The 23146-nt window shown below is 39.4% G+C and overlaps 2 protein-coding genes and 1 long non-coding RNA gene across 8 annotated transcripts in view; 2 read left to right on the forward strand and 1 right to left on the reverse strand.

Moving 5' to 3' along the window:
* The window catches only part of chrm3a (cholinergic receptor, muscarinic 3a), a 145310-nt gene extending 128056 nt beyond the window's left edge, over positions 1–17254 (forward strand). For all 3 annotated transcript variants that reach the window (XM_057848659.1, XM_057848657.1, XM_057848658.1), the window contains one exon: positions 12773–17254. In XM_057848659.1, the coding sequence (XP_057704642.1) occupies positions 12792–14747 (1956 nt within the window). In that variant the 5' untranslated portion in view covers positions 12773–12791 and the 3' untranslated portion in view covers positions 14748–17254. The remainder of the gene's footprint in view (positions 1–12772) is intronic.
* LOC130923156 (uncharacterized) lies at positions 16712–22689 on the reverse strand. The gene is made up of 2 exons (XR_009064659.1): positions 22189–22689; positions 16712–16889 (listed from the first exon to the last, which is right to left on the reverse strand). It is a non-coding gene; the product is annotated as an uncharacterized LOC130923156 (long non-coding RNA).
* fmn2a (formin 2a) overlaps positions 18010–23146 on the forward strand; it is a 96200-nt gene continuing 91063 nt past the window's right edge. Inside the window, exons 1-2 of one of the 4 annotated variants that reach the window (XM_057848656.1) lie at positions 18010–18361; positions 20524–22469. In XM_057848656.1, coding sequence (XP_057704639.1) covers positions 18285–18361; positions 20524–22469 — 2023 coding nt within the window. In that variant the 5' untranslated portion in view covers positions 18010–18284. The remainder of the gene's footprint in view (positions 18362–20523; positions 22470–23146) is intronic. The other 3 variants (XR_009064658.1, XM_057848655.1, XM_057848654.1) reach the window with 3 other exon arrangements.

Raw genomic sequence — 23146 nt, forward strand, 5'->3', positions numbered from 1 at the left:
AAAAACTTGTAATCACTACCAAATCTGAATGTCAAAAATTGATATTTGATATTTTCTGCATCCTACAGACCCCAATCACCAACGTCACACAGTCACGTGATCGCTGTGTTGTGCCGCCATATTGTCCGTCATTGAGTGTCCGTATTCTCAATGGTTTCATGGAAGCCCCAGTGCTTTCAGACGCTGTAAACTCATTGGATGTGTTGCATAAAAGGCGTTATGTGGAAAAGCTTCGGTCGATCCATTCGCCAGATCCATATTTGATGCCTAAATTGATATTTTTCAACCCGCTGTCTTCGCCGTCTCTGCCTGACATCTGCTACCCTGATATCTACAACTATCTTGTCCCCAGAAACTCAGCCTATTCTCACGAAACTTTGAAAAACTTTTAAGAGCAGCACTCTAAGCAACATTACCCCGTGTGACCCTTTACTTCCAATTTTCTAAAATGGCGACAATAAAAAAAAAAAAAAAAAAAAAGTTGACTGCGATGGCCGACGCTTCAAGGATAGGTGGATATTGGACTATTTCTTCATTAAAATACGCAACAACTGTGTCTGCCTCATTTGGAAAGAGACAGTCGCTGTTTTCAAAGAATTCGATGTGACGCGATATTACCAAACAAGACACGCTGACATGTACGACAACATTACAGGGAAGATACGCAGCGAGAAATTATAGCAACTTGAAGCTAGTTTAATTTCACAGCAGCAGTGTTTCGCAAGAGCCCGTGTCGAAACAGAACGCCACAAAGGCGAGATTGTTAAAATTATGAATTAAAAAATAATTATAATAAAGCAAATGTGACACACAGAAGGGCTTGCCAAAATTTGTTTAAATATATTGATCTACGTAAATCAGCCAAGGTAGCCCCCCACATTTTTACCACACCAAATCTGGCCCCCTTTGCAAAACGTTTGGACACCCCTGTTTAACTGATGATACGTAGACGAGGCCAGCTTCTTTCACTTGGTACCAGCTAAATATTATTCAAAAAATAATGATGGCGGAAGAAATAAACATCTTGAATTTGAAACTGTATGTCGTTGGCGATTAGCCTCGCAATGATCTTAATTGTGGTTGTCAGCCCAAAACCCTCTAAATATATATTAAATGCATCTTACCAGGTATAAAATGACTACTACATAGTCTGTGGTGATCATTTGGTGCCCAGTTTTCTCGTCGAATTGCAGCAGTCCTTCTCGCTCTCCTCTTCGGGTCTCTCGGAATACGGTAGAACTTCAAGTCCAACCGCCACACACGCCTTCACCATTTTGATTATTAATGTTAACGAGCAGAAAAACACGCCGTAATAGGAGGCATGTACGTAGCGGTCAGGGGGGCGGAGTTGTGATGTCATCTGATTGGGGTCTATATGGTATACTGGGGGACGGGTTTCAATAAGCTTCGGCTTCTCCCGTCAGCCCTTTTCTTTTCGGGTTGAATTAATTGTAAACACATATAAATGCTGTATGTTTGTTTGGATTTGTCATGCCTGAAGGGAAAATAAACAAATAAACAAAACATTTAATAAATAAACAAGAAATATATTTCATAAACATTTGTGTTGAAGTTAAAGATTTTAATTGAATCCCCAGAGTTTTTTTTTTTTTTTCCTGGTTACGGGTGGATGGATGGATGGATGGATGGATGGATGGATGGATGGATGGATGGATGGATGGATGGATGGACGGACGGACACCTCTTTTGCAGTAAACGATTTTTTTTTTTTTTTTTTAAACCATTCAAACCAGTGGAGTGAAATTGAATCATTTCTCTCGGCAAGGTGGTTGGAAATCAAAGCCTTGTTTGAGCCCCATACAAATTTCTGCAACGTCATAGTGTAACATGTTCCCCAGTCACCTAAAGAAACTAGAAAACCCTACAAAAGAAGATGGTATGGGCCATGCCTTGTCCAGTTTTAATGCCCCCACCCACTCCCTATTTTTATTGCTTAAATTCGACTCACTGAGTTGAATATATTTCAAAATGAATGCATAATGTTCCAAATTGTAAATAATATGAATAGCAGACTGTCTGAGCTCATTCCAGTCTGGACTTCTCTCCATAATCATTAATACCAGGAACAAAGATCTAATCAGTGGCAAAAAAGACTTGCTAGCAATGGCCTGAGCATCGTATCTAGAGCCCCCAGATTTGGAATGAGCTCAACGACAAGTTAAAAGTAGGGCTGTCAAGTTAATTACAGCTTAAAAATTAATTAATCGTAATTAATCGCAATTCAAACCATCTGTAAAATATGCCATATTTTTCTGTAAATTATTGTTGGAATGGAAAGATAAGACAAGACAGATATATACATTCAACATACTGTACATAAGTACTGTATTTGTTTATTATAACAATAAATCCACAAGATGGCATTAACATTATTAACATTCTTTCTGTGAAAGGGATCCACGGATAGAAAGACTTGTAATTCTTAAAAGATAAATGTAGTATTTTTAGGGCTGTCAAACGATTGAAATTTTTAATCGAGTTAATCACAGCTTAAAAATTAATTAATCGTAATTAATCGCAATTCAAACCATCTATAAAATATGCCATATTTTTCTGTAAGTTATTGTTGGAATGGAAAGATAAGACACAAGACGGATATATACATTCAACATACTGAACATAAGTATTTGTTTATTATAACAATAAATCAACAAGATGGCATTAACATCAACATTCTGTTAAAGCGATCCATGGATAGAAAGACTAAGTTCTTGAAAGATAAATGTTAGTACAAGTTATAAAAATTTTATATTAAAACCCTCTCTTAATGTTTTCGTTTTAATAAAATTTGTAAAATTTTCAATTAAAAAAAAAAAAAAAAAACTAGTAGCTTGCCATTGTTGAAGTCAATAATTACACAATGCTCATAAAATCAGTTGCACCCAAGCACCAGCAGAAGGAGGCAAAAAACACAAGTAACAAGTGGACATGACACTGTGCCGTCATTTTAACCTGTTTGAGCGGGGCATGTGCGTTAATTGCATCAAATATTTTAACGTGATTAATTTAAAAAATTAATTACCGCCCGTTAGCGCGATAATTTTGACAGCCCTAGTAATTTTATATTAAAACCCCTCTGTATGTTTTCGTTTTAATAAAATTTGTAAAATTTGAATCAAAAAATAAACTAATAGCTCGCCATTGTGGAAGGTAGTGATTGAAATACACCACAAGCTGTCAAGGGCGAGTTTTAAATTAATTAGAGATCTAGCCAAGTTTTTCTAGTGTGTTTTGCCCCTCGACTGCGTAGTTTCCGGGTTCATTGCACCTTACGCTCATTTGAGTGTTGACTTCACAACATACGAGATCTCTGATAGTTTGTATATTGTGACTAAATATTGCCATGTATTGTATATGTTGAGCTAAACTAAATGTTTGAATAGAGTTTGACCAAAGTCTGAGTATTATTTTGCATAGCTATTTTGATTGGGAATGCCAGTTCTTTTTGCATTGAGTGCTTTTCTTTTGTGAATATTTTTTTGGGAGAGATAGGAATATTATTTTTGTTGTGCTTTCAGTAAATGATACTGTAGCAACTTAACTGTTCCGCCCAAATGCATGATGGGAAGTTGGGCAACCATGACTGTCAGTGGTGGCTGCAAATGGTATATCTTCTCTACGTTGTGTTAAATACAAGGTGTTAAGAAAAAGATAATCTCCTGTCATTCTACCCCACATCGCTCGCCACAATAGTTATAATTATTGTGGAAGAGATGCAAAGCTTATGCCAATAAATAGCGCAGCCCCAATGAATGCCTGTGTCCACTCCACTCACTCGTCTCTGCCTCTTAGCTCTCAATATACATAAACCGGCGCCATTGTAGTCTGCTTGCGACAGTGCGTGAATGGGTCGTTCCGCGCATGAGTTAAATGCGTTAAATAGTTTAACGTGATTAATTTAAAAAATTAATTACCACACGATAAATTTGAGAGTCCTAGTTAAAAGTGCTGAAATCCATATCCAACTTTAAAATGATATTAAAAACCATTCTGATCAGTTCATATAAAAATTCCAGCATGTCTAGATTATAAATTCTCCTGTTCTAAGGATTTTTTTTTGGGTGTGTATTTAGTGTTTAATGTTGTTGTTTGTCATTATATTATTGTATGAGGATGCTACAATGGGTTAAGCTTCACCCTTTCTGCTCTTCCTCTAATTTTTCTTCTTATGATTGTCTTAATGTACGCAGGCTCCTGTCTATAAGCTTTGAGTAGCTTTTTAAGGAGACCCTACTCACACATGATCCTCTTTCAGTATTATGAGATGATGTACACTTTGATAATAAAGATTTAATGTGTGTGGATGTGTGTGTGAATAAATTGAAATTGAAATTATGGTATTAAGATTGTCATATTGCATGAATCCACACATGTGGTGTGTGTCATGTCACCGAGTGATTAATTAGTGTGCACTTCCTGTTCTGTGATCACTCAGCTATAATTTGCATCCTGTGTGACACAGCAATTCTGCACAGTGAATTATCTTATGTAACATGTACCACTTTAGTATTAACTTTTGAAATGGGTTTAAATTGAGGCATGAATGTGCTTATTTTCAGCAACAAAAGTATAAAGTCTTTAGGAGCCGTTTATACATTCGATTAATAAACAGTTATTATTTAGCTGCTTTGCCTAACATTATACGATCTCAACACTGGTAACAGATTACTATTACTGAAAATAGAAACCTGCACACCATCGCCCACTCAGTGACCTTGCCTGCTCGAACCAGACCGCATCCGGGGTGTGTGAGAGAAATGTCAGCAAACGAATGTTGTTGCATCACAGTAAATGAGTATCGATTTTTCCTTTTGTACCTGAGACCATCACACCTACATGTGTGGAAGTTGCAGGATATAGACGTGATAATAACATACTCTTATTGAAGGTCTCATGAAGAGTTCAACTCTAGAATATATTTCTCAATGAAATTTCATTGAATGTTCATTCGCTCTCTCAAAACACATATAACCCCAAAAAATTGGAAATTGACCATGTATTTTTTTGAGTTACCTCCATAGCAACAGCGTCGCTCCTCGCTGCCAGCCTCTGCCTGATGACGTCATTGAAAGATTATGGAAGTATAGTAGGGCTGCAGCTATCGATTATTTTAGTAGTCGATTAATCTAGGAACTAGTTAGTTCGAATAATCGTGTAATCGGATAAGGAACATCAAAAATTAAAATACCTGAGCTGAGCCTCAATAGGTATTATTAAAAAAAAAAAAAAAAAATGCGGATCTATGCACAACAAAAGAACAATTGGCTAACTTACGTAGCAAAAGTCTACCATCTTAAATGCTGTAAAATGTTTTTTTTTTCCAATGCTCTTAACAAAAGGTTTAAACACCTATTCCCACAAAAACAGCTAATATATCTTTAAACAAAATTACGAATGCATTAAAAAAAACATTAGCTCAAACAAAAACTTAGCTTACGTTGGTCTTAACAGGGAGCAGTTGGATTCAGCCATGAGGCAGAACAGAGGGCAGTGTATCCACCCTAATCAATAAAACTAAATGCAAACATTTTCAAATAAACCAATTCAACGCCACGAAACAAAATTCTAAACGAATACTCGAAGCAATAAAATTTAATTCGGATATTTTTTTCTAATCGAATACTCGAGTTAATCGATTAATTGTTGCAGCACTGAAGTATAGCATCACGCTATCCTTGCCTTACTTCACGACAATTTTCAACTATTTACCTGTAAGATTCGTCATGCCGTGTTAATGTGTAGCAATCAATTGCTCACATGAAGGATCGAGACTATCAGTGCCCCCCCCCCCCCCAAAAAAAAAAAAAAAAATCTTTAGCAACGATTTGGACATTGTTCATGAGGGTCAAGAGAAAGAACTTCACACCAGCTGCGAAATCTGTTCTATGCTACAAACATTTCAGCGATGACAGCTTTGAAAACCTCGCAAAATACAACCTTGATCATTCAAAGATGAAAGTGCCTTCTTACAGGCATTTCTAAATCCAATCATGTAACTGTATTCTCACCAATCACATAAAAAAATCTGGATTGAACTTGATCAGTTGGGCATCACTTAGTTTGGTTGGGTTATGATTTTGAGTTTTGGGTTGGCCTAACTACTCGTTGGTATTTATCACTAATATTGGAATAATATCACAGATTGACTGAGAAATAGGATTCAGACAAAAAAACTTTTAAAGGACATACATTTTCCTAAATTAAAAAAAAGTAAAAACACACTCAAGTTAAGTTACATTTATGGACCATTTGATACTGAAGAATAACATTTTTTAAAAAGTCAATAAATAATAATACATTCAAATTGATTAGCAACATTAACTGAGGACAATATGCCAAAAAAATTGACCGAAAAAAACCGCAATTACTAGAACAAAAACTGCAGTGTCATTGAACAGAGGGACAGTTTTTATTTTTGCTGCAGGCAGTATCAGCTCCTTTGCCTTCATGTGGAATTATTTTGCACTGAGCAACTCGGTATGACACCTTACATGATGAAAGCAGTGCTGGCTGGTTTACTTATGTAACACTGACAAAGCAGGAAGATTGTTGGCAATATTCGGCACGTTTTCACTGAATAAAAATCAAGTGCCTTATCAATGCGATTGGGGTCTAATGTCTTTAAGTCTCATCTTAGCTTCCTGCTGTCCACAGCAAACATTTTTACACACAATAAACAGACTGGTCTTTCATCGTCTCCCACTATATTAAAAGTCAAAGCCAAATGCTACATATGCTTTGTCATACTTCCTCGTCTTAGCTCTTCATATCTCCAGTGCGCTTTGCTGTGTGCTCTTGTTTGGTTCAAAAATACAGTGCTCAGTCTGAAAATGGCGCGCCCCACTATTTGAGAAGTACTGGTCTACAGTGACGAGTAAATCATCGTCATCTGACACTACAGGTTTATACTTATACGGATTAATTATAATTATCCTTTTCTGGGAACCCTCTGTATTATTGTTGTCACTAAATAGAGATCCTGCTATAGCTGTGTATAAAGTCACTCATTGTTTCATAAATGATGTCACACTTCCAGGTTTGGGACGTAGGATTGATGGAGAGCTAAAAAACTTGTTCCATGTAAATTCTACTTGAAGTTTCGCATCACAAATGACATAGTTGTTTTGAAGAACTCGTCCAAAGTTTAAAATCGTAAAATTATGCCAAAATCCGAAAACCTCTTCATCAGCCCTGTAAGCATGTTTTCGATCGATTAGGGTTTAATGTGTATTAAACTAAGAAAAAATAGTATTCACAAAAACATTACAGTAACATTGGTCCATTTAAAAAATATATATCTTGAAAATTGTCAATGAATGCTCACTCATTCAGCTAAAGTACATTTGTCATGTAATGACGCACTGTACATTAAGCGGCTAATTTGTAAATGCAACACTAATTATTCTAGTTGCATGCAGAACTGTGAAGAATTAGCACATGAATCCCCACTCCATGTACCATGCTATTATTTTTCAAGCAATCTGTCACATTGAGAAAAAAAAAGATATAGAGGCCCTATTGTTATAGCATTTGGCAAGCAACACCTAAAAAAAATTACTGGCTTGAAATATCTCACACAAATTTCAACATAATGTGTACTACAAATCCTACAGTTGAGCTGCAAAAGTCGACCTGATGGATGCAAATTCGCTTACCCTAAAAATATCATTGAAGTGTGACTAGTAACGTCTGTTGGTTTGGTTTTGGTTTTGATGTGGGGTGTATAAAAAGTTTTTTTCCCCACTCCCTACTAGTCTGGTGGGGAAATGGTGCAAATTAAAATCAAGAATATCAAATTACTCTATTACTATGGCAAATCCATATGTACTATGACGGACTCATGATAACTTACGACTGTGCACCACACATTATTACAACAGTAAGCACATTTTTCCGCCCCTGATTATGTGTGGGGTCGCTTACCTTCATAAAAAAAAAAAATAAAATAAAATAACATAAAAATTAAAAATGTTTTAGATCTACATTTGAGGATTATGCAGTTCCGTTCATCACAGAGGGCTAGACTTTTTCGTTGTCTGTCATTTTGACTGATAGGGTCATAAAAATCCGGTCATATTCTATTTTTACCCGTCACTTAAATTTTTTAAATGATAATAATGACATATTCAATACTATTTACATTCATTTTTAATTTAATATTCTGTCCGAACAAGCTTAACAGAGAATCCACACCGTGCTATCACACATCAAGCAGATGAATATGTAACTTTTTCTCCGCAGTGACAAAAACAGCTGACTGTGGCCCCAGTAGGTAGGCTACATATGGAACAATGAAATTAACAGTTCACCTGCTGTGGCCTGAACGCAGTCTCACACCATCCTCCTGGTGCGCATGGACTTGAATTGCGTGCCCGCTTGTGCATAATCAAATGTCTAAAGTGGGATTGCTGCAGAGGCTATTGTCATGAGGTTTTGGACTTTTGCCTTGGACAGACGACTTCTCATAGCCGTTTTGATGTTGTTCTGGAGGCTGAATCCGTGCTCTGCGGCCACACTCTTTTTTTCACCTCTTTTATCAACACCATCGTCGTTTTGGGGCTTTTTGAAGAAACTTCGGACCAGGGGTCGCGTTAACCGGATATTTTCCGTCGTTGACCGGTTTTTTAAAACGGTGACGGAAAAAACTGATGTCCGTCCGTCATTTTGACAGGTTGCAATTCACACCCCAGACCACAGGGTGGCGAGTTAGCATATTAATTAGCTATTGTCTCTCTTAATGCATGATGTCGTTGGCTCTTCTGTCAGAAGGCGGCGGCACCGTGATTGACACATCAACGCGAGGTTCTTATTGGTGCACCCGGTGTGCCAGCGCGTCATCCAATTGATGGACAAGATTGCCGCCTGTGTATAGACCCCAATCACATGACGTCACAACTCCGCCCCCCTGACTGGAGCCGCCATATTGTGTGTCAGCTGTTCATGTTTACACATTACCGCTACGTACATGCCTCCTATTACGGCGTGTTTTTCTGCTCGTTAATATTAATCATCAAAATGGTGAAGGCGTGTGTGGCGGTTGGTTGCTGTAACAGAAAAGATAGACGGAGAGACTTGAAGTTCTACCATATTCTGAGAGACCCGAGGATGAGAGCGAGATGGACTGCTGTAATTCGACAAGAAATCTGGGCACCAAACGATCACCACAGACTATGTAGTAGTCATTTTATATCTGGTAAGATGCATTTAATATATATTTAGAAGATTTTGGTCTGACAACCACAATTAAGATCATTGTGTGACGTTGGTGATTGGGGTCTATATCGTTGCCTCTTTTTCTTTGGGGGCGGAGTTGTTGGCGGTAAGCAGAGTAAAAATGGAGAAAAATACCACGACTCCCGTGTCTAATTTTTCGCCGCCAAGCAAGCGTTACAATATTAATTAAAAATGAATGAAAACTAAATACTATTGAATATGTCATCATTATCATTTAAAAAATTAAAGTGACCGGTAAAAATAGACTATGACCGGATTTTTATGACCCTGTCAGTCAAAATGACAGACAACGAAAATGTCTAGCGCAACCTCTGCTTCGGACACTCAGTTGCCTTGACATTTTTCCGAGTAAGGCGAACGACGTCATGCATCAATAGAGACAATAGATAATTAATATGCTCACTCGCCACCCTGTGGTCTGGGGTGTGAATTGCAACCTGTCAAAATGACAGATGGACTTCAGTTTTTTCCGTCACCGTTTTAAAAAACCGGTCAACGACGGAAAATATTCGGTTAACGCGACCCCTGGTTCATCACCACACAGTAATGAACATTGGCAGGTCAATCTTGCAAAGGCAGACCTTGTCTTGGATTTCATTCCATTTTACAGGTTTACTTATCGTGTTGTGGCCTGTGTAGGCTAATTGTCTGAGTCTATTAGAGCAACTTAAATAGTGGTTTTAAAACAAAAGGATGATGGCTCAGACTTCTTCAAATGGAAATAAGGCACAGAAGGGCTTTTGACCATCACAGTAGTTGCATTAATGGCTCACCAATCACATCATAATGGGACTGTTCGTCCAATTTATTTTAGTATTGCATCTGCTTGTGGTCTCTTACTAACCTGTGCTCTCAATATTGAACTAATGCAATCTTTCTTCTACCAGTTCATCTACCTTTGTCTCACCTCTCCAGATGCGAACCCATTTCCTTTTTATTTGTTATTGTTTGACTTCCTTTTCGGTACAAGCCTACCTCCTGTTGACAGCATCCCAAGGTAGCAGATGCGCTCCAACTGCTAAAGCCATTTATCTTCACACTGGCACATTTTCACACTCGTAAGCCAATTAAAATATGTTAACATGCATAGATGGAAGTTACTGTCAAACAGGCTCACTGGAGTATTTGCTGAATTTTTATACAGCACATAAACATAAATGTGAATCCAGGTTACCTACAGAGCATTCCTTTATATTCAAGTCAAAATTCTATGACTTAAGTTTCCACAAATAGTCCCGGTAATGGAATAGCTTTTGATTATGCACCCAAGTATTCGTCGTTCTAAAGTCGTTCTACTGACAACCTCCCATCCATGAATACACCGTACAGTTCCTCCCACACTCACTTTCTTTTCGTCGTGACTGTGCCTCCATTGTTGCGGTCAACTCTCCTGTTCAATTGGATTGTCACAACAATGTGCTGTTGTCAGGCCTGTAAGTGGTCATTGATTGACTTGCTCATCTATATAGAGTATACTGTATCTGTGGATATATAAAAGGGTTCACGTGGAGTTCAGCATGAGACCAAACAAGAAGCCACCATTCTGGGAGCTGTGTGAGGTTGCTTTGGGCTATTTGGGTTCTTTACCTCCTCTGTGGGAGCACTCTCAGCTTCAAATACCTTTCCCAGTGGGATCACTTGCTCTGTGTGTGCATGTGTTTGTGCTCATGAGGCAATGTGTGACTGGCTGTGCTAGTTTATGTGTATCACACTGATGTTTTTTTTTTTTTTTTTTTTTTTTTTTTTTAAATAATTTCAATTTGTGAGTAGGTTTGGATTTTTCCTCCTTGTCGTTCTTTATCACAAAGGTTGCCTGTCAACATGAAAGGAGAAAACAATGTATAATAATGTAATAAACAATTGCATTATAATGTGTAATAAATATAAATAATATATATTAGGGCTGTCAAATTTATCGCATTAACGGGCGGTAATTAATTTTTCTAATTAATCACGTTAAAATATTTAACGCAATTAACGCATGCGCGGCATGACCTACTCACGCATTGCCGCAAACAGCCTACAATGGCATCATTTTACTTATATACAGAGCTAAAAGGCAGCATCAAGTGAGTGGAGTAGATACAAGCATTCATTGGGGCCGTGCTTTTAATTGGCAAAAGCTTTATCTCTCCCACAACAACTTTAGATAATGTGGGAAGCGACGTAGAGAAGAACGACAGGAGTTGATCTTTATCTTAACACCCTCAATTGTACCCAACGCAAAGAAGATATATCATTTGCAGCCACCACACACAGTCATGGTTGCACCACTTCCCATCATGCATTTGGGTAGAACAGTTAAGTCGCTACAGTATCATTTACTGAAAGCTCAACAAATACACTGCATGGCAATATTTAGTCACAATATACAAACTCACATTTATCCTTTAAGAATTACAAGTCTTTCTATCCGTGGATCCCTTTCCTAGAAAGGATGTTAATACTGTTAATGCTATCTTGTGGATTTATTGTTATAATAAACAAATACAGTACTTATGTACAGTATGTTGAATGTATATATTCGTCTTGTCTTATCTTTCCATTCCAACAATAATTTACAGAAAAATATGGCATATTTTAGAGATGGTTTGAATTGAGATTAATTACGATTAATTAATTTTTAAGCTGTGATTAACTCGATTAAAATTTTTAACCGTTTGACAGCCCTAATCTATATGTATAAAATTCACACCAGTTTCCAGGTGTCTTAATGACATTTAATCAATAATAAATTATTATTGACCACATGTTCACCCATCATAAATTGATTCAACTGTTGTATTTTTCCTTTCCTAAAACATAAAAAAGCACAATCCAATTTCAATACAACTGCTCAGCAGGTGATGTGATCTGAACAAAGAAAAATCTGCCTTGAAATGTTTTGCTTGAAACACACAAACATCTGAATGCAAACAGTAATCATGCAGCAAAACATGATTCCCCACTCTCAATTTATAGTCTAATTATCAAGAAAACATTTTGACCAGAAAAAAGCTCAAATCTAATGTTTGTTTTTTGGCTTGGGCTTACTTAAGTGACCCTCAAACTAAATTGCAAACACCACTTACCAGCCATTTGTAATCAAGCCTTTCATTGCATTTGTTTAGTGCCTGCCTTCTTAGCACGAATGCATCGCTCTACTAAAACGCTGGCTTAGTTTTGAGCCGAAGAGTAACGTATGCATCAAAATGTATTCTAAAATTTAAAACTTTCCCTTTGGGCCCTTGAGGTTGAGAGGTATGAATACAGATGATAAATGAAGCAGTCTATAGAATTATGGTAATATGTGTGATATTGATTGAACATGTACTGTATAACATTATTACATAGTGTCCACAATTATTTATCTAAGTTTCTAAGTGACTCTTAACTTAAAAGAAGAAGCATTCTACATTCACCTAGTGGACACGTGGCGCTACTGCTTATTGATAAAAAATTCTGATTGTATACTATTTTTGCATCCTCATCTACCTTATCTCTGATGTCGCTCTCCCTTTTTACCGTTTCTCTTCAGAATATGCCAGGACATAACAATGACCTCCAACAGCACAGACTCTTCTGGTCTCTTCTTAATTTCCAACACCTTGCCAGAAGCAGGAGCAGCAGTAGGATTATCACCCCCATCCAATTCTCTTCATCAAGCGGGAACAGGAGCCTGGTTGGTTTTTCACGTGACAACCCCAGGTGTCAATTCCTCTTCTGTGAATTCCCTTTTAAACTCTACCCAATCACAAGATGGAAATGGGACTTTGGCACCGGATCCCTTGGGCGGGCACACTGTGTGGCAGGTGGTCCTTATTGTCCTGCTGACTGGAACACTCTCGCTGGTCACTATCATCGGCAACATCCTGGTGGTGGTGTCTTTCAAGGTCAATCGTCAGCTAAAGACGGTGAACAACTATTTCCTGCTAAGCTTGGCGGTGGCTGATCTCATCATAGGGGTCATCTCTATGAACCTCTACACAGCCTATCTTGTGATGGATTACTGGGCATTGGGGAACTGGGCCTGCGACCTTTGGCTAGCTATTGACTATGTAGCCAGTAATGCTTCAGTTATGAACCTACTCGTTATCAGCTTTGACCGCTACTTTTCAGTAACAAGGCCTCTGACTTATCGGGCCAAACGGACAACAAAGCGAGCAGGGATCATGATTGGCCTGGCTTGGTTTGTCTCTCTGGTACTTTGGGCCCCAGCAATCCTTCTGTGGCAGTACTTTGAGGGTCAAAGGACAGTACCCCCGGATAAGTGCTATATTCAGTTCCTCCAACAGCCCATCATAACCTTTTGCACAGCCATGGCAGCTTTCTACCTGCCTGTAACCATCATGAGTGTGCTCTATTGGCGGATTTACAAGGAGACTGAGAACCGTTCCAAAGAGTTGGCTGGACTGCAGGGTTCAGGGGCTCGTACTGGTGGTGCGATGGCCGCAAGAAACAGCAACGGCGGTGGTGATAGAGCACGTTTTATGCGTCAAACAGGGAGTTCAAGGAGTTGCAACAGCTACGAGCTGACTAGATTGTCCCAAAGAAAGAGCACTTGTCGGGGGCTGGTCAGCCGCCTTCATTGCTGGCCGGGGGTTCGATCCTGGAGGCCTGGCAGTATCCGACAAGGAGAAAGGGATCCAGACCAAAGTAGTAGTGACAGCTGGAACAACAACGATAACACAGTATCACTTGACCAGTCGGGCTCATCAGATGACGAAGAGTGCGGGGTAAGAGACAGACACACTATTTTCTCTATTGTTCTCAGCCTACCTGGTATAAAGGCGGCTGTCAACTCCCAGCTCACTTCCTGTGAGGACTTAGATGAAGCCTCAGAACACGACCCACTGAGGGCATCTGAATATAACAGAGACAGCCTTACAACAGTAGCTACTGACACCAGTGCGGCCGCCAGTCCCGATGGCACAAATAACACGGAAAACAGCTATCACCAGCGCTTCTGTTCACGCAAGATACAGTCAATGCCGACTATCAAGGATACCTTGAACTCTGGATCCACTGGTCCTCTGGATGATACGACTGCTGCAATACCTGACTCTACCACCACTAGCGCAGCTACCAAATTCCCTTCCGTCCCAATGTCCTTCAAAGAAGCAGCTCTCGCCAAGCGTTTTGCAACCCGAGCCCGGACTCAGATCTCCAAGAGAAAACGCATGTCCTTAGTGAAAGAAAAGAAGGCCGCTCAAACTCTCAGCGCAATTCTCTTTGCTTTCATTATCACGTGGACGCCGTATAACATTATGGTCCTGATCAATGCCTTCTCCAAAGCCTCCATACCAGACACCCTGTGGGCCGTGGGCTACTGGCTCTGTTACGTCAACAGCACCGTCAACCCGATGTGCTACGCCCTGTGCAACAAGACTTTCCGTACAACATTTAAGATGATACTGCTGTGCCGCTGGGACCAGAAAAAGCGGAGGAAGCTACAATTCCAGCAAAGACAGTCAGTGGTCTTCCACAGGAGGATTCCCAGAGAGTCAACGTAAAGGACCGAATAGCGGTTTGAGGATGACATGAAAAATAAGAAGCATCCATGTGCATCTCAAGGGAGTTTGTCCTAGGCACTTCCACCATAGCAAACGTTTGCAGTGGTTTCGATGTACTGTATGTACCGTGTCTATGTGCATGCAAGAAGGGCTGTGCAAGGTGGCATCCGGAGACACAAGATGTTGATCTAATCTTAATGAACTCTACCATTTCATGCAGGTTATACTTAAAGGACACCGAGCAGGATGTGCTTAAAAGGGCTTTAAACTGAACAGGATGTGTGTATTGTTTTCAAAACAATACACACATCCAAACCACATACCCCATCCAAAACTTTTGGATGGGGTATTTAAGTGCAATTGACTTAAAGGTAAAAAAAGGAAAGCTTTGTCACATGGTTAGGGCTTAACGGTTCTTATCGTTTTCTCTTTGTCGTTAGCTAGATTTGTAATGTGCAGACTTGAGAGCTTTTGCCTTTGTAAACAAACAGAACTTTGCATCTGTAATTTGTCACCAAAAGCCAGGACATACTCTGTGTTGTTTTCACTAGGCCTCAACTTGTTGACTGGCATGTATTCTTTTTGTTGATTTTTTGGTATCATATTTTATGTGCATTTCCTTCCTACAAAGACAACTTGTGTTAGATGGGCTAAAATGTATTCTTCAGTAGTGTTTATCAGAGAGCTCTTATATTTGTGACTCTTCCCTGAATATTCACCACAGTCAGTGAACCGCTGTTGTGTTCAATGTAATTGTTGTGTTTTTAAAACAATGGCAACGATGAGTACAACCTGTTGTGTTCATGTACTTGACGTCATTGTAAAGATGATTATGATGGTATTCTGTTTGTGAACCCTTGCAGCTTTCATACACTGAAAAACTTTTTTTCCCCCCTTGGCACGACCTTCTTTGAACTTTCTACTGTTATGCTTTTGTGAGAATGCAGTGCAGTCGTTTTGGTTTAGCTATGGAGCAATGGCGGCCTCTAGTGGTTTTGAGAGGACCTACAATGCTCACCGTCACTTTAGCTTTTCTGTAGTCACAAACCCAGATTTTAAAAGAGGTATGTAATTTAGTTGAAGGAAAAAAAGTAAAGGGAAATTTATATTCAGATTAGTTGTATTCATGTTACTGATTTTAATTCACCAGGCCCACTTCATGGTACAATGTATACTGTTTTTGTAACATTGTATTTGTAGGTTATTGGTTCAAGTCTACATCAGAAAGTCTTGAAATCTGTTGGTTTGGACAACATGATGATTTTAACCTCCTCTCTTGGTGACCACTTGTGCAGTAGGCCATGAATAGCAGCTATATATGTAAGAAATGAACGAAATGAATTGTCAAAGACAATTAAACACAATTCCCCAAACCTACGTAGAACCATCCTACCCTTATCTGTAGCACATACTTATTGGTGTCCAAGGTGGGCTGGGCCCATGCAACTGGCTTTGGGCATGAACATGGGTAAAACCTGGGTTGGTTTTAGTCAATCTCAGGACACATAACATCAAACAACCATTCACAGTCTTCAATGAACCAAACAAAAAGTCTTAATTCTCTATAGGTGTGACTGCATGTGCCAATGCTTGTTTGTCATGAGAATGATCGGCAACCAGTCCAGCATTTATCCTAGCTGTTGCCCAAACTCAGCTGAGAGAATAGAAATTGGATGGGGGGGATTTGTTACTATAAAATGAAACGTGAAACCATGAGTGACAGCTGTTGTATACATCTTTATGTATGGTGTACTGTTTGCTTGCAGCAATCTGATGTGTCCTGATGAATATTGTGCAAAGACAGACAGCTGCCATTCTAGTTTTATGTGCTGTATCCAAAAAAAAAAAAAAAAAAAAAAAAAAAAAGGAGCAAGTTGTTCTTTCAACATTCGGTATTTGATATGCATTCAACACAAAGACTTTCCACATCAGTGAGGAAGCCTGTTTCAAGAATGTAAACTTGGTGATTGCAAATGTATTTTATTACGTTTTAAGTATGCCAATCAAAGTCATCTTTTAAGTCAATAAACAGTCCAAATCAATTGTGTCACACAAGACTGACTTTTTTTCCCTCAGGCTGGAGTCACCAGAAATTGGTTGGAATAGGCTGCAGCTCACCCTTGACCGTGATGAGGCTAAGCACTGTAATGACAAAAATAGACCAAAAGTAGCGTCGTCACTCATTGGCTGCCATTGACAAAGTGATAGATGGAAATACTGTTCATTTGAATGGAGAGGGTTGACAATGACCACTACTATGCAGTTCAAATGAATTGAACGTTTATTGCCATCAAAGGCAGCCATTGAATTAATGCACATTTGAGAGAGAAAATAAGCAAAGGTACCAAAATGTTTTGCTTTCTTTTTGCCTAGTTATTGTTCATTCATTTCTTTCATAGAACACTATTTGTTCACAAAGTTCATGGTTACGTGGAGGCCAGACAGTGTTTCCCAGCCCTAAGATAATCATGTGCCTTGTGAAGAATCATTAAATTAAATGCAGTTTTAAACTGTATAATATCAAAGACGTTTGGACTTCAAATGAATATTTTTAAAATTGTATTTATTAAATTGATTTAAAAAAAAAAAAAAAACATTGAAATTAGTGCTGAGTAAATGAAAGCTGCATGCTTGAACATTAGATTTTTTCCTTAATATTGTTTATACATAGTAAGAAACTATCATAGCGAATCATAATCTTCTAAATTATGTAGTTTTAAGCAAATATATATATATAAACATATATATATTTTTAAATCGATTTGATATTCATGATACTGTGTTGCGGTGAAAACATCAAAGATTTTCATGGATGTGTTACAGTAAAGAATTTATGACTCAAATATAAGTTAAAAAATATATACAAAATAATATTTTGTATGTAAATTTCCATTTTTCAACTTATAAATGAAATGAACTCTTTCAAGTTGTGCATAATGTTACAGTGACTTAGAATCATACTGACATCATTAACTGCCCATTTTTTAGTGAGCACCTTTGCCTATTACACTACTGTAGACTGTAGTGGTTCTCAAACTTTACACCAAGTACTACCTGGAGAAATACAGTACTTACAAATGTTGGTAATTACTGTAGTACTTGGGGGAGGAGGGGCTTTTTATGGTTCATTTAAAAAACTAAATTTTAAAAAGCATTGCTCTTTGAAATTCCCAGTGATTGCTGTGAGATTTTTCTAATAGAAAAATGTGCTTTGACTCAAAAGGCATTGGAAATCTGATGTAAGACACTCGCAGCTCATTGGACAATACATTGGGCAGGCTCACCTGTGTCTTGATTAATGGGGCGGCCCTAAAACAGCCACCTGGATGTAGTAAGCGCACCAAGTGAAAGTGTTGAGTTGTATTGTTTTTTTTTTTTTTTTTTTTTTTCAAGTATCACTTAAACAAACATGAGCCCATAATATATTTTTTAGCATTCCATAGCCAAGGCTGATAAAGATTGTGATGGGGGTGGGGGGTTCTGATGGGAGATGGCTGAAGAGAGCAGACATGTGATGAGGCAAACTTCATGTGACCCATGGCTGAGAAGCGACTATTAGAAGGGGACAAACAGCTGCTTGTGTTGTTTTCTTCCTCCAGTCTGCGAGCACTCAGGCAAGTTCTCTCTGCTTTCTATTTCATCATTTATTTAATGTTTTTTTTTTTTTTTTAATGTCATGATGTTTTAAAATAATAATAATAATAATTGCGTCTGATAGAAGCCCACCGCTTGGAGGATATGTGTTGAGTGGAAAGCTTTACTGCATAGGTTTAGAGTACTTAGACCTTAACATGCTTGTCCTCAGGGGTCGAATATGGTATTATAGCTGTGAGATTGTTTGTTTTGTTTGCGCTCTTTAGTTCAATTTGAATAAAAAAAAAAATCTGAAAGGGAAGAAAATTTTAATCATTAAAATAGTCTGTCACTTTTTGTGTGCCCCACCCAAAGGCGTGTTTACTCTGGCAAATCATTATCTTTTACCAAAAGTATTTTTGAATAATTAGGGTGTGTAAATTAAGGTTGGTTTTTTACCATTTGGCTTTGTCTAAATCAAGTTTTGTTAAAAAAACGTCAAGTGTAATCTTTGAAAACGAGTTTGGAAAATAAAAAGTCGCATGTACCAATTAGCTTCTATATGTACAAGTCTGCTGACAGCTGAATTAATTATTTGGCATTGGCTTCCCTTGGACAACCATGAGCCTTCTAGAAGCAACATTTTTTTTTAGGGGCACTGAAAAAAATCAAGTTATTCATCATTAGTTTCTTAAATGTATGATTATTCCGTTGCTTCAACAAGTTTGAGACTTTGTGAATAATTATTCACAAAAAAATTCAACTTTGTTTCAAAATCTATGATAATGGTGTTGAACCACAATTTTATTCAATTAGACAACATAACTGCATTTTTTTTAATGTAGTCATATAGTCATAGTCATATTTGCAGTGTTTGTATTTTTGCCTTTCACAGGAATTTAATCATTATCTGATTTCATAAAATCATCTACTTTGGTCAAATTCTACACCATATACAGTAGTCCTGTCATGTCCTTCCTACTTGTTGAATCACTTCCTAACACTTTGTAGCATGGCCTTCTAAGTGCAAATTTAATACCTTCTCTCAAAATGATTTATATTGCTATTTTTCACATATTTTGTATTTGTTTATATTTCTGTGTTAACTGTCCCTTCTCAAAGCCACAATCCAACAAGAAACCCTTAAAGGGATCCACGGATAGAAAGACTTGTAGTTCTTAAAATATAAATGTTTTTATGAGTGGAAAAAAATGATCTTGAAACCACTCTTGAAGTTTTTCTTTTTATACAATTTGTAAAATTAGTTTAAATAGGTTGCCATTGTTTTTTATGCCCCATGGTTACGCTGCTGTGCTTCCAGAGTATGACTAGCGACATAAACATGTCATCTGTTGAACCCTTTCAATTTGAACCCGAGAGGAACATTAATGAGCATGACAGCACTGTCGATATTTCACAAAATGAGCAGCAAAAGCAAAAGGAACAGGACAGATGGGATGAGACGAGACCAGAGTAGGTAAAAACAACTGTGTTCTGCCATAATGTGCTACACTAGCAAAACGTTCTACACAAGGCGAATTTGACACCCAAAGTACTACCGTGCGCTTTCAGCTTGTTTTGTTTTGATGCATACAGACAGAACATATTAAAGATGCCTTAAGAAAACATTAAAACATCCAAATATGGGAGGTTTGAATATGCTACGTGGCTAATGTGGTGAACAGATCAACAATCTGCTTTAAAGCTACCACAAGAAAACACAATGCTTAAATGTATCAGAGGGAAATACATGCAAAAAGTATTTTGAGGCAATAGGTAATAAAAGACTCAATAAAAACACAAATAGTAGTTACTCGCTGCTTTTATCGGACATGCGCATGTGTTGGACGTTTCGCCGCGTAGAATGAATTGCAGTAACCTGGTAGTGTTTGTTTAGTGACAGTGACAACCTACATCATCACCCTGAGCGTCCAATGCCCGCATAAAACATGGCGCCCTTTGTAGGTCAAAACATTTACTAAATATTAAAGATATTTAAATCAATGGCAATATTTTATGTGTTTATAATAACATAACAAAAGACGACAATTATGGCTTATTAGAGCCTATAAGTCTTTAAGTCCGAGGTTCCCTTTAAGTTTTCCATCCTCTATGGACTCAGATCAGAACATTCGCAAATTTTTCAGAGGCCTCCCAATAAAAAGAAATCAGCTAAACTTTGTGTTTCCTCCCTTTGCATCAGCCGATTTGCTGTGATCAAGATGCACACGATAAAGACTGTTGAGACGCAAGTTCCCTTTCTCAAAGAGAGTTTCTTCACCAGCACCTTCAAAGACAAGCGGAAGAACAGCGGCACCGGCGTCCTACGCCGACAACAGCACTCTCAGCAGCTCCCACAAACTCCATACAACCCTGAGCAGCACTACCCTCTCCCCTCTGAGGGAGGACAAGAGCAGCCCCATGTCAGGGAGCAGCGGCGCTTTCGCTCCAACAGCAGCCCGTTATGTAACAGATCTGAATGGGGGGGAGCAGATGGGGACAGAAAGGAGGGGCAACGGGAGAGGAAGGATCAGAGCGCCAGAGAAGCCCTGACTGGAAGGGGGGGCGGGCGAGGAATGAGCGTCGGTGGCTTTGAGCCCGAGGCTGCCACCGCCAGTCTCCGCCTCCTCTCGTCATCGTCGGCGGCAGCATCCTCACAGCTGCCTCTGACTGCGCTGCGTAAGCAAGCGGGCTTCGTCGGCGGTGACCCTCGGTCACATGCCCACTCTAGACCTCAGCAGCACGGCCTCTTAGCCAGGGGGGTCCGCCTGCTCCGCAGCATGGGCAACCAAGAAGCCAAACAGAAGAAGGGAGGCAATGGCGGAGGTGGCAAGGATGGCCTGTGTGATGCTAGTGAAAAGGAAGCCGAAAAGAAATCCAAAAAGTCTAACAAGATCAGCAAAGGCGAACAAAATGAGAAGAAGAAATCAAAGTCCGATTCCAAGGTCTCAGTGTTCTCTGGGATGAAGATCAGGAAAAGTTCCAAGGCCAAGGGATTGTCCAGGGATGACTTGCTGGTGGTCGAAAAGCTGGGGAAAGCAGGGCTAAAGCCCGGAGTGGAGGCCAGCTTGTCGGCTGATGAGATGGGCGTGCTATCGGATTTTGAGGCTGATCTAAGCCGCTTGACGGCTGGGAGCCAACAATCCATCGTGGATGAAACATACCACAAGAACACCTCAGGATCGGAAGTGGACGTTTACAGTTTCCACTCGGCTGCAGCTGACACCGATGACCTTCTCTCGGACATCCAACAAGCAATGAGGGCTCAGTGTCGAGACTCTGCTTTCCAAAGAAGCAAAGCCACCGAGAAGCTTCTATCTCATCAGACTTTGAGCTTCGAGAACGACATCTCTTCCTGTCGCAACAACAAATCTGACAACGGAATTGGACTCATTAAACGAGATCCATCTGTGCCCGGATCTTTGAGTGAGAGTGGACCGTCCTCCGCACCGGAGACTGAGAGGAGCAGTGGAAGCCTTTTCCCAAAGACCAATAGCACCTTCAGCTTCCCAGATACTTTAACCACCACCCCTTCCTCCTATGAGAGTGCTGAGGATGACCTGGAGAGCCCAGCCCAAGGCAAAAATTTAGGTATGCCGTGTGTCCGGCTTGAACCCATGGGGGCTCACAAGAGCGCAAGCAGCATGGATTTGTCTTCAGAGCGAGCGGAGGAAGATAACGCTGGGCGGGACCTCCCATTCCTAAGGAAGAAGAGCAGTCTATCAATCAGCCTGCTTACAACCGAGAGCCCTACCAGACCGACTTCTGCCATCTCCCCATCCACTGTAAAACTCTACCCTCCTGTGCACCCCTCTTACGTGAAGACCACCACCAGGCAACTCAGCTCCCCCATCGGGTCTCCACTCACCAGCCCCTGTGTGCCGAGGAGAACAGACTCAGGAGAAACCGACGAGGTCCAGGGTATCAGGGGTCGAAAACAAAGGTCCAGCTCTATTGCGGGGCCCCTTGGCACGCCGGGGGACTGGTGTGGCGAGCCTGACAGTGGAGATGGAGCGGTCTTCTCTGAGCTGGAGCAACCAGAGAAAGGAGCGTCAGCTGGCACATACTGGACGTTGGGCTCCAGAAGAGCGCAGTATGGGCACTCCAGATCTTCCAGAGGGGCGTCTTCCTACCTTGACATCTTCTCTGGTGAGTCCTAATAAGCTTATGTTGTTTATGTTCAAAAGCTGAAAGGACTCAAGGAATTTCATTGTCATACCATCACACATTTCCTCATGATATGGCATAAAATACAATACTCGAGGTCCAATAAGACTTCGGCATCTGAAAATAAAATGAGAACAGCAAAAATAAGATTCTACAACCTGTTTGATGCTTGAAGCGGTTAGAGATAAGACGGATGTTTGAATTCTCACTTTATCAGTGGATCAAAGACGACACTTCACAGTGCCCATGACGTCACACATACGCTAACATGCAACTGTAGCTTACATTGCAAGTAATATACTTCACAAAAGATCAGTACAACTGGTTGTAACTATATGTTCAAGGAGGGTGTTTTGTGGGGCTTCCTGGATGTTAGTATTCCAGGAATATGCAGCAGAAAATTAAAAGTGCTCTGAATAGCTTTAAAAGCAGTATTAAGTCAGTTAAGTATGTTGACTGATTATTATGTGACCAATATTATAAGAGACTGATGTACAATGGCATGTTCGCCTCTAAGGGGTTTTGAAGCAAGTAAAGCATAAAGTAAGACATCTGTTTTGCTAAGTGTCATGAGAAGCTCAGGATTGGAATAAAATAGATCTACTATAAAATTAGGCTTTAGTTCATCATTTAATCTCTTTAATGCACTGAATATGTCC

The sequence above is a fragment of the Corythoichthys intestinalis genome, chromosome 10 (assembly GCF_030265065.1).
Source record: "Corythoichthys intestinalis isolate RoL2023-P3 chromosome 10, ASM3026506v1, whole genome shotgun sequence".
NCBI lineage: Eukaryota > Metazoa > Chordata > Actinopteri > Syngnathiformes > Syngnathidae > Corythoichthys > Corythoichthys intestinalis.